This window comes from Aedes albopictus, chromosome 2 (genome assembly GCF_035046485.1).
Source record: "Aedes albopictus strain Foshan chromosome 2, AalbF5, whole genome shotgun sequence".
NCBI lineage: Eukaryota > Metazoa > Arthropoda > Insecta > Diptera > Culicidae > Aedes > Aedes albopictus.
Window position 1 is genome coordinate 105,231,647 of NC_085137.1, and position 12,720 is coordinate 105,244,366.

Here is a 12,720-nt window from a genome sequence, read left to right on the forward strand (position 1 = left end):
CCTAAAGGCTCCGATTCCGGTGTCGGGTCCATCGTCCTCCTGGTTCTCCCCTTTGAACGATGCTCGGGCTTCCTGGACTGCCTTCTCGATGAAGTCGTCGCTGATCCGCCGGGACGGGTGTTCGTTGAAGACGGAATTCATTAAAGCTATCTTGGCGGAACTTCTTCGAGCTTCGGCTTTGGTGGGGCAATTCTGTACCAAAGAAACAATGTCGGTCAATGTGTTGAGCTTTTCAAGTAATATTGTGAATAGAAATCTCACCTGAAAGCTTCCGAAACAACTGCCACCGGGTAAGGTCACGTAGCACACGTACGGTTGGCTAGTCGATGGGATGGATTCGTATATCACAAGAGCGCCATTTTTTAGTTCCGCCCCCCGCGCTGCCTTCATTTGCCAGAACTCCTGCAGCGCTTCAACGACATTAACTGTTGGTGAAAGAAATTAAGAATAAAATAGATTAGTATGTTGTACAAGAACCTAGTTTGAAAATATTTCTTTAGTATGTGAAACATTGGGACAGCATGAACGAAGTTTCTTATTCTGTCATTTTCAGAAAAAGTGATCAATGAAATGTCATAGTACTCCTACTATATGATCGCGTAAAAGATTGTTTTCGATAAAGTATTATTAAAAAAACATTTTTAAAAAGTGACATGCTGACTTCTTCCGATGCTTAAAGTAAATATCACACTCAGAATCCCACAAAAAGAGCATTTGACTGCATATGAATATTATAAATCATTATCAAGAGAATAATAGAAATTTCACATGCCAACTACTCCTCTTCGGCACTAGCCTCGACCGAGTACCTTAGGGAAGGAATTCTTGACGGCAGATTCGGAAGCATTTCTGAAGAAATGCCTGAAAGAAATTCCAGAAATAATCCCAAGAAAAAATCCGAGGAAATCCCTAGAGGAATTCTTGACGAAATCTCTAAAGAAAGTATTCCTGGAAAAATAAGAAGAAATTCCTGGAAAATATATTGAATGAACTCTTTTAGGGATTCCTGAAATAACCCTTTGAGGCATTCCTCCTAGAGGAATATCTAGAAGAATTCCTAAAGGGAGGAATACCTGGATGGCTATCTGGAGAAACTTCTGAAGCTTTTACTGGAAGAACTTCTAGAGGAATTCCAGCCAGGATAAAACCCTGTAAGAATTCATGGAGCCATCCCAGTATGATTTCCATGAGCAATTCACGAAGGAACTCCTCCAGTAGTTCCTTCAGAAATCGTCCCAGGATTTTCTTAAGAAATTATCCAGAGATTCTTCAAAAAATCCTTCCAGGAGAATTCCACTAAAAATATCTTTCGAATGTTCTAGAAAATCACGCAGGTTTTTCTTTAATTTTTTGAGTGATTCTCGATCAGCGATCTATCAGAGGATTCTTGCAAAAATTTCTCCAGGTATGCTTGAAGAAGTCACTAGTAGAATTCCTAAAAAACATCCATGGATCAATTCCTGAAGAAAAAAATCATGGAGGAATTCCTTAATGAATCTCTGGAGATATGCGGGAATTGCGTAAATTTCCTTGCAAATTTGCCAACCGATTTTTATCGTATCTCAATTATGACAGGATATAGCAGGAACAACCCTGGTTATGGCCCTATATTCTCACATTATGGAAGCAGTTGTTCAAATTCTTTACACATGAGGAAAGCAAGAATGGAGAGATTCCCGATAGAACACAATGGACGAATGCATGAAGAAATAACAAAAAGATTCCTGAATGGTTAGAGCAGCAATTGAAGGATAACAGAAAAAAAAATCTGGATGAGTGTCTGGAAAAATCCCTCGAGGAATTTCTCAAAGAGTATATGGAGAAATCCTGGAGGAATTTGGGAAACAATTCCTGATGAAACTCCTGGAACAACTCCTGAAGTAATCACTGGATGGATTTCTTATCAGATAGGCGATTGTTTTACCGGCTGTTCGAGCCCATATGAAATTGATCATCAATATTAACTTCTTTTCTCAATAAGCTTAGATAACTGTGTAGTGTCGGTAGCGATTGTCTCAATTGGCTAAGAATAACACTACGAACCGCCTGTTCCGGTAGTAAGAGCCCACTAACAGGTGACCCCAAATTCGTGGTGTGATGCGGCTATATGCTTGGAATACACTGATCTTCTTTAGTCTCACTAAAATTTTCACCTATATATGGTTTAGCATTATGCGATTTACACAGTGTAACTTTTAATGGTTTCGGTTTGCAGTCACAGGAATTAGCGTTGATATTTTCATTTCATCGCCGACGTTTCAATCCGCGGGTTTGGATCTTCTTCAGGGCTCACAAGTTAATCAACTTGGGAGGTGCCGTATTATGGCTGCTGTGAGTTTAATCTCAGGATTGCTTAGACCAATCTTCAGCATAAAAGAACAGCAACGATCAGCAAGGGCCCTTAGTCCAAGATCCTTACTTTTGTAAGGAAAATTTCTATCTAGGAAATCTTGAGAACCCGGTGTTTGCTACTTTCAGTAAAAATGAATGACAAATTCGCGTGCCTGTGTGCTTGTCTGAAGGGGAATGGCGTTCAGTCTTTGGAGTAAAAGTGGCGCCAAAACGGGCAACTGCATCGCTGTTCTGCGACCCGGATAGTTTTTCGGATATTTTTCGGAAATTTTATCCCATCCATCCGCCGGCGGCGACAGACGATACGTTACATCTGGGACAAATGTGGCCTATGCAGTGGGCTCATACTTACGACAAAACGGAGCATAGTTAATTCCCAGAAGCAGGCGCAATATAGCGTCCGAAACGTCGGTTGAAAGCTTAATAATCCGTTTTTGAATTATTCCTCCAAAGACTGAACGCCATTCCCCTTCCAACATAATCACCAACAGTCGAAATTCGAAGAAAATGTGTGCTTGTCAATAATGCAATATTTGCAATAATTGCTACACTCATTTCTGAACTAACCACCAGAGATGTATGTGCTATCTCAATTGATTTTCTTCACCCCTTTGATTTACACGCCTTGTCACGCCCAGGCCTGTGAACTAAAACATTTTGTTCTTCGTACACGTACAATTCAGCATGTAAGTAGTTCCGTGTCAAAAATTGAGCTCAATCCATCGAAGCAAACCATAGTTACAGCATATCAAACTTTTTCATTTTGTATGAAAATCGGCGTTTGTCCGATTAATTATGCATCACAGTGTATTTCCCCGAATGTGTGGATATTACATCTTCGGATTAACCTGTTATCTTTTCTTGTAATTATAATTCTCTAGCTTCAGCTCAGAGTATCATAACTGTGAGTGATTTAGTGGGAAATAAACAGCTTTGCTATTTTCAAATCTCGTGGAGCAGATAGGATATATCCTATTTTGCTTCAGAAAGGATTTGATTACTTCAAACATATTTTCTTAGATATCGAGGGTGCTTTTGACAACGTGACTTTCGATGCCATATTGGAAACCGCACGGAGTCATGGTATATCTAAAATGAAATGTTTCCCAATTGGATTTAGCAAATACTCAAAAACCGTCATGTCTTCTCGATACTGCGTCAAGCAGCGATTACGGAATTGAGTGTTTGTGGATGCTCCCAAGGGGGAGTCTTATCACCACTTTTGTGGAATCTCGTGGCAGATACGCTATGGAGGTAACTCAATAATAGCGGGTTCCCTACTTATGGTTTTGCCGACGACTACCTTTAACATTTGGTATGTGCAGCACCCTTTTTGAACTGATGCAAAGTGTCCTTCAGGTAGTTGAGGGGTAGTGGCACCAATATGGCCTTTCGGTTAATCAGAGTAAAACATTTATTGTTCTTTTCGCGGAAAGGGAAACCGTAATGACGTTCGACCTATGCGTCTCTTTGATTCGGATATCGATGTAAATGAAAAACAGGTTTAGTACTTTGGAGTCATTATTGATTCAAAGCTTTCCTGGACGTCTCATTTTGAGTTCAGAAAAAGGCTCAGAATCAAGATTAATTGTATAGCCTTCGAGCAATACCGGCGAACCTTTGGTAAAACTTGAGGCCAAAAAACTAAGTATATCCTTAAATGGATTGACACAGGGTAACTCTCGCTGAGACCGTCCCACTATTTACACCATGTCTTCAAAAATATTTAAGGTGGCGATTTTCTGAAAGTCCTCCTCAAAAAAGTAAGGAAAATGCATTTGGTTAATCAAATTGGTGGACCCCCCGTTAGTTAGAGCCACAAGCATTTTGGCGGACCCCTCGATTTTTGTCAATTGTTGGTTCATTTAAACCGTTATAACTCGAAAGATTCGCCAGAAACCACCTAAAAACTATAGGTTGTTGAAAAGAGAGAAGATAGGACTACTATTTACAGTTATAAAAAGTTTGGTCGGCCATATTGATTTTGGCCGCCATCTTGGATTTTTATACCAAAACTGTTTTTTCACGATGTTGGCAACCACCGATTTTTAAAATTTTTGCGTCAATCGAAAGCGGGGACATTTTTACACAACATATAAAAAATTTAGAGATGTATCTTTTTCCTATCAAAAGTTATCTGCACTTTTGTGAATTATGCCACTTTTGCGCACTGGGCCAGGTGCGGATTGTTTACATAAATGCAGCGCAATTTCACAGTGTTTACGAACATTTATTCTAAATCTGAATCCACTAATGAAAAGTAGAAAGTTTCAGCTTTTCAAAACACCAAAAAAGTTTAAAAAGCAATGCCCGCATATGCCACAAAAGTTCAGCTTATTGGACGCAGTGGCTTAAATTCCCCAACAGGGGAGGAAAAAAAAAATGCCCGCATCGTTGAGAAACAGTTGAAAATGAGAACGAACCTCTGATTTGCCCTAATTTTGCTGTAGGTGCGTTTGTGTATACAAGCAGGCGCCAACTTTGATGCTGTTGCGTGTCATTGCCGGTGCGCATGGAAATGTATGGAGAAAACGTGTCATGATTTACAAAAGTGCAGATAACTTTTGATAGGAAAAAGATACATCTCTAAATTTTCGATATGTTGTGTAAAAATGTCCCAGCTTTCGATTGACGCAAGAAATTTGAAAATCGGTGGTTGCCAACATGGTGAAAAAAATGTTTTGGTAGATAAATTCAAGATGGCGGCCGAAATCAATATGGCCGACCAAACTTTTTATAACTGCAAAGAGTACCTCTATCTTTTCTCTTTCCAACAACCTATAGTTTTTAAGTGGTTTCTGGCGAAACTTTCGAGATATAACGGTTTAAATGAGCCAACAATTGACCAAAATAGAGGGGTTCACCACAATGCTTGTGGCTCTAACTAACGGGGGGTCCACCAATTTGATTAACATACAATAATACATTTTCCTTACTTTTTTGGGGAGGACTTTCAGAAAATCGCCACCTTAAACATTTTTGAAGACATGGTGTAAATAGTGGGACGGTCTCAGCGAGAGTTACCCACAGCTGTTGTTCGACCAATATTGATCTATGGATGTTGCGTATGGTGGCAAAAGGGCAAAATGATAACGATCCAATCAAAATTTGGCCATCTCCAAAGGATGTGCTCAATGACGATGTCTGGAGTGTTGTTTTTTTTCATTTACCACCCATGGGTACTCGATTTGCTAGAGAAAACTACAATCAACGCACTGCTCGTTGTTTCCACTTTTGATGAATTAGGACAAAGTAGTCCTCGCTCCAAGTGATCTTACATTAGTATAGCATCACATTACTTCATTGGCCGTGAATCAGCTATTCCGGTATAGAAGTGTTGGAAAAAACTTCAAAATGACAGCTGAGTAGTCATCTCTAGGGGTGGCGAAGTATCTTACAAATATGTCTAAGCTAAATTGCAGCATGGTGGGCAAAGCATTAAGCATGCTGATTCATTTGTTTGTGCTAACTGTGAATCCGATTGTGGATCTTTGTTTCCTTAGATATGTAACTGTCCAGTATTTTTGAAACTGCGTTTCCGAGTACTCGGTAAACACTTATTGTGAAACTAACTTCAGATAATTGAATCTAGAGGCAGTTCTGTTGTTCTTACCCCGCTGTGGTAAAGGGCTTTATGCGCGTTAGTGACGATCCTATTACAGTGACCGGCACAAAAAAAAGATCCACCGTACATGCAAAAATGATAAAATATGACTTTCAATGAATGCACTACATCCATTTTACATTGTTTTAGTAATCTGTGTTGAAAAAAAATTGGTTTTTGAGGAATAAAATGATTTCTGATGAGATTGAGAAAATTGTTTAAAAATTGGGTATGACAGAAAAAAAGATCCACTTAGCAATTAATTCTGAAACTTCAAAATTTCGCCAAATTTTCGCACGTTTTGCTTCTGAGTTTATGCTGTTGTGATGTTTTTGACATGTGAAATTTATTTCGACATGAGTTTTTTCAATTTTAGGGTGATATGGGGCGAGTTCATTTTTCCTGGGTAATATAATTGGTAAAATTTTCCCTAAGCTACAGAAGCTATCTGTAAGCAAAAATGAATGCTCTTAATCTACAATACAACAATAATTCAGCTTGCAGACATACAGTTATGTACTTTTTTGGACATTTTTATGAGTTTTGGTCGACTAATGCAAAGAAATGCACATGTTGTGAAGATTATTGAGGATTATTTGATATTATTTGATACTATTTTGATAACTCAAAACACTCTCACGTTTGAGCATCGCAATGGTCACCTCCATCTGCTTGTAATAAAGCTTGCTGGAGGTATATTCTATGATATACACAATGATAATTACAAATTTTCAATGTATTACAAGTGGCACACATGGTGCGCACTTATAATGTTAACTTGCAAAATAAAATCACACTGGTGTTAAATTATGCGCAAACGTGAAATGAGTGATTTCAAGAGATACTAACGTCAAATCATGTTGGTACCTTCAGCACATTTATTCCTTGCATTCCAACAAAAAATATTGCAGAAGACAGCAAGATGATCTGACGAATTATTTTTTGTAAACTTTTGATTCTGAGAATGGGTGTATTGAAGCGACAATGGAATTTGATGTTAAAAATTAGCATTATGATTGAACACCCGTTTGTACCACTTACAATACATTGAAATTTTGTAATTATCAAAATGTATAAGATAGAATATACCTCCAGCAAGCTTTAATACAAGCAGATGGAGGTGATCATTGCGATAAACAGACGTCAGAGTGTTTTGAGTTATCAAATAGTATCAAATAATATCAAATAATCCTTAATAACCTTCACAACATGTGCATTTCTTTGCATTAGTCGACCAAAACTCATAAAAATTGTTCAAAAAAGTACATTTCTGTATGTCTGCAAGCTGAATTATTGTTGTATTGTAGATTAATAGCATTCATTCTTGCTTACAGATAACTTCTGTAGTTTGGAAAAATTTTACCAATTATATTACCCAGGAAAAATGAACTCGCCCCATATTACCCTAAAATTGATAATACTCATGTCAAAATAAATTTCACATGTCAAAACATCACAACAGCATAAACTCAGAAGCAAAACGTGTGAAAATTTGGCGAAATTTTGAAGTTTCAGAATTAATTGCTAAGTGGATCTTTTTTTCTGTCATACCCAATTTTAAAACAATTTTCCCAATCTCATCAGAAATCATTTTATTCCTCAAAAACCAAATTTTTTTCAACACAGATTACTAAAACAATGTAAAATGGATGTAGTGCATTCATTGAAAGTTATATTTTATCATTTTTGCATGTACTTTTCTGTGCTTTTCTCCATCCCAAGATCCTTTCTCTCTCCCGTTGGGGTAGATGATCAATATGCTCGTATTTCATGGCGATGGCATAAATTTCACAAAATTATGTGGAGTCGATGATATCGTGTAAAAATTTTAGCTAAATTCATCAAAGAAACCATAGTTGTTGTGGAGGAACTTACGTATTTGCGGCAGTTTTGTTCTCTTCGTCATGGGAGGTTTTCTGAAACCTGTTGATATCAGAGTTGGCCCACAAAAACCCCCCCTGACGATGAGAACAAACCTGCCGATAATACCCTTAGTCACCCTATCTCAAACTTAGAAATATTGAATGAAAATCGGCGTTTGTCCGGTCAATTATGTACCACATAATGCATACAAAAACATCTTCAAAATGTTCTCGGTCATGATCCAAAATAAAAGGACAAACATTGAAAATTAAAGAAAAAAAACTTTATATTGCTAATGAATTCGGGGTGAAGGGTATTCTGGATATTGAAATTGCGTGTGTTGATATTAGGTGGAATTTCCTAACACCCTATTAAAACATATGGTGGAAAGGACGTTGTATGAATAGTACGTTCGTATCGATTCAGACAATCCAGACTACGACAAACGAAGAAAAACTTAGCAAATATCTATATTTATATGCATGTTGAAACTTTATTTATAATTGATTTGGTGCAAGAAAAAGAACTAAACATATATGGTCGAATTAAAACTAATCGCTCTGGAAGTATCGGACAAATGATGAACCCCTTTGTCACAATTCACTTGAAATTCATAGAAAACCATGGATCGATGAAAATATCCACCGTAGCGTTGAGAGGAGTGCAATATCATAATTATGCTGTTAAACCACTCACTAAACGATCCTCCTTCAGCGGCCACTTCGTGAGAAAATCTCCGATCAGAAAATCCAACCGAAAATTAATGCAACAATCAAAGAAGCACCTCGGTGCCCTGTGGATTCCGAGAAAACTCCACACAATGTCAATCGGAGCGCACTCTCATGCTTAAAAGCGCTCCCTTCCCAAAGGTAAATATTTGTTGATTGTCCGTGAAATTATCGGGTTTCCAAAGTTCTCCGGGCTCCGTTGGCTACCGACGCCGCAATCCCGAGGCCTAAGAAGGGTATCGTATCATTCATACTTGATCAGTTATATTTTTCTTCCCATTTGCTTCACACCCCAATTCGGTACATTCATTCATACTTATTCAAATGCTATGCTAAATTCGGTAGTCATTCATGATGTTGAAGTAGAGTGGTTGGTAGGATGGAGGAAGGCACGGAAACGTTCCCAGAAAATTGTTCTCATCATATTTTTGTCTGTCTGTCTGTCTTTCTTACCGCCATAGTCTCCATCGTCGTAGAGGGCCGGAATATGAGGCATAGGCCAAATGGGTTCTTCTGAGTAGACCATCATTTTGGCACCCGTTTGATGTGGACCGACGGCTCCGTGGAAGTACTGCTAACACTTTCGATAATAGTTCAATCCACGCGATCTAGCAGAGCTGGGCCCTTCGGCTCGATCGGTCCAGCAGCATCGATCTTGGCCCGAATATCACCTAGCCACTCGCACACACGGCTCGAACCACTAATACACTTCAGTTTTAAGTTTTGTCCGAGCGCCTTTGTTTGTTGATCTTCTCTTCTGTTTCGTACACTTCCTGATCTTTTCTCTTCGATTACTCTTTCTGTGTTTTTGACCGTTTCGTATGCTGTTTTATTTTTTGTTTTGATAATACTAGCACTCAGCGACGGATGACCGATCAGATCATGTTGAACCACGAGGTAACAAAAAAAAAAGAGAGCCTAACCGACGACCCGAAGCAAAGAGTTCGTGCGGAGAGGGCCAATTGGTTCTCAAATTTCACCTAAAAGATTTTTGCCTTACGGTTCGTCCGCCACTTCTATACTGCTGCCACCGCGGTCGCAATTTGGGATAGACGGGGCGCTGCTGGTCAGTCAGTAGGAGGCGTACCAACAATAGATGTAGTAGTGGTAACTCTAGCAGCAACCAGAAGAGCGGCAGCACCGGTATTTGTAATCCCTTTTCCGCCTTCGCTTTTTCTTCTGCGTCTCCTTCAATGGTTCATTCAGAAGATTAACGCTTTCCGGATAAATCATCACACGGGATGCGAAACGGCTTCCCCTCGCCGCGCATGTGGAAAGCGGTCGTTGGAGAGCACTGAGCAAGGCGGTGCTCCCTGGCGAGCGGTTCGTTTCTTGCGCCGCACCAAGTCTCTGCTCACCGGGCGGCGACGAACGAAGCCAAATCGATGACGATGATCCCCCTCGAGAGACCTAACAACACGCGCACCGCACCCGAATCCGAACACTACTGGAAGCTGGTTTCGTTTGGCCGTTCGTTTGTCCGGTCCCGGCTTCCTTTATGGTAATTTTCCTTCCCTCTTAGGTTCTTGAGATTGGTTTTTTCTTCTGTTTTCTTGTTTGTTCTGCGGGCTTCGCACGGTACTCACTTCTCGAGAGAAAGACCTACAATACAATCACAAACACACGCACTCGATGAAGAAACTAAATTGAAAAATAAAATAATTGGTTGCATGAGAAGTGTATTTCTTTGCCGTTTTCTCGTTCTCTCCCCATCAATAATGTACCCTATACGATCTCGACGACGCGACGGATGGATTACTGTTGGAGATCTAAGACGATCGCGCGCGCGCGCGTGCAAGTTTCCATCAGCTAAAAGTCGAATTTGAACTTGTTCGGGGGGTTTTACGGTTTAATTGATCTCTTATGTTCTCTTAGGCCGAATAGATCCCTGGGGAGGATAAAGGGAGCTATAATATTGATTTCAGATGGAAGATCGGGATTGAGCTCCAGTGTTTGGGTCAGCCTGGTACTGATGGAAGGAAAAAAAATATTCAATATCACAGCGTAACAAAAATTAACTTTTGGTCTGTCTCAAGAGCAAACTTATGTGTCTCTGACAGATTTTGGGCCGCTGAATCCGAATCCGGGCTCAGATTTGCTCCAACACGTCACAATTTTGAGCTATACCTCAATTTGTAGGGCAAAATATGCGATATGGGCTTTTTTGACTGCAATTTATTAAGCATGGACATATTTTTTTTAATCAATCAAAAGAATAATTGGTCAATTAACCTAAATTAACGTCTCATGCTTAATATTTCGTTTTACCAAATCGATTTTGATAGTTTTAAGCGATTTATGTTAGGTACGATATTTCCCATACAAGTCACCCTCCAAAAGTTGCATGCAAGTTTTCATACTCACATAAAATGCTTAAATCTATCAAATTTGATTAGGTAAAACGAAATATTTTGCATGAGTCGTTAATTTAGATGTTAATTGACCAATTAAACTTTTGATTGCTTAAACAAATATTTCCATGCTTAGTGGCTTGCAGTCAAAAAAGCCCAAAATCGCAAATTTTGCCCTTTAAATTGAGGTATAGCTCAAAATTGTGACGTGTTGGAGCAAATCTGAGCCCGGATTCGGATTCAGCGGCCCAAAATCCTTCGGAGACACATAAGTTTGCTCTTGAGACAAAAAAAATGTTGCGCTGTGTATTTGTTCTCACAGCTTGGCTGCAACCACTAACGAAAATTCTTCTGTTTAACACAATAAACTCAGCTGATAGCTGAATATATTACCGTTTGATCTTCTGAATGCAGGTTTTGCGTCAGATTGATGTAATTCAAGATATTGATGAGTTTTGGGGACAATCTCCATAAATTTTAGCAAAATTTCCAAAAATATATGAAGAAATGTATTTTTTTTTAATAAGAAAAAATCAATTTAAAACTTTTTCTCAACGTCCATTTGACATATCATATGTAGGAGAGATACAGTAAATGAATCAGCTCAATCGGATTATTGATTACGGAGAATGAGATGCATGAAGTGAGCGACTTTGCTTAAAAATAGAACAAAAATCGATTTCAAACCATCAACCTTGTATGGAAAGTCGAAAAAAATTCCGCTCTACTGTAATTTTTTTCCTTCCCGTTTTCAAACTCAGGGCATGATTCTACACTAAAAATGATCATCCGCTTACCGAGTTCAAAAATGCTCTAAACTAGTGTAATCATAACACCGCACAGGCGCTCCCAACTGTATGTACTATGCAGTCTATGGAGACGCACGGTTTTCCATATTAATTTTTCTATTAGGCCGTTACAAATATTTATTTCACTTTTTGTCCCACCACTCTTTGACTGGTCAAGGGGGGGGGATAAAAATAATAAAGCATTTAATTTGAAAAATATTAAAAACTTATCGGATTTTGAGCAAGGGGCTGTCCATAAACCACGTGGTCATGAGGGGGGGGGGGTTCGGCCAATGACCATTTTGTATGGACGAATAAAAAATTTTGTATGTACTAATGACCACGCGGGGGGGTTTGAGAAGTCCAAAAAAATGACCACGTGGTTTATGGACAGCCCCCAAGACCCGATATTTTGATAAATATTTTTTCATCTGCCCCCTCAAAATGCAAAATCCAGCCAAAAATTTTTGAAGGGGGGGAGACAAAAAGTCAAAATAAAATTTGTATCAGCCTTATAGGTATTCAAATCCAAATATTAAAAATTTACAAGTTTTAATCATCAGATGGGGAAGAATTGACTGTATTCTGTGCAACTCGGATTTTGACGGTTACGCAGTCTTGTTAAATCAAAACGAGTTGTTATCTAACCCGACGTTTCGACACTTTGGATGGTGTCTTCTTCAGGGGAACTAAAATAACTATATTTTTCTTATTGAATGTGACTGTTAGTAATTGTTCCCTACTTACGATACGTATTTCGTTTTTTGTTTGCTGTGATTACACTGCATCAAAACCATCCACCAACGTAAAAAAACATCGCATAGCAACACAAGCTCAGATGGGACATAGATGAACTTTACTACTAGGGAACTGCTACCAAATTCAGAAAGGGATTCATAGCTCAAAAAGCAAAATTGCGCCAAAGTGTCTACGCCAAAAATTAACTAGTGTTACAAAAACCGAAGAGTAAGACATCAAATTTGAAATCAAGACAAATAATGTAACTTTTAACACAAATTATGTAATCCACAGTA

The 12,720-nt window shown here is 38.8% G+C and overlaps 1 protein-coding gene across 3 annotated transcripts in view; it reads right to left on the bottom strand.

Moving 5' to 3' along the window:
* LOC109420628 (protein limb expression 1 homolog) overlaps positions 1-12,720 on the bottom strand; it is a 197,643-nt gene that overhangs the window by 1,866 nt on the left and 183,057 nt on the right. Inside the window, exons 2-4 of one of the 3 annotated variants that reach the window (XM_029852849.2) lie at positions 9,001-10,149; positions 262-425; positions 2-192 (exon numbers count right to left, since the gene is read on the bottom strand). In XM_029852849.2, coding sequence (XP_029708709.2) covers positions 2-192; positions 262-425; positions 9,001-9,076 — 431 coding nt within the window. In that variant the 5' untranslated portion in view covers positions 9,077-10,149. Of the gene's footprint in view, position 1; positions 193-261; positions 426-9,000; positions 10,189-12,720 lie in introns of all 3 variants that reach the window. The other 2 variants (XM_062850192.1, XM_062850191.1) reach the window with 2 other exon arrangements.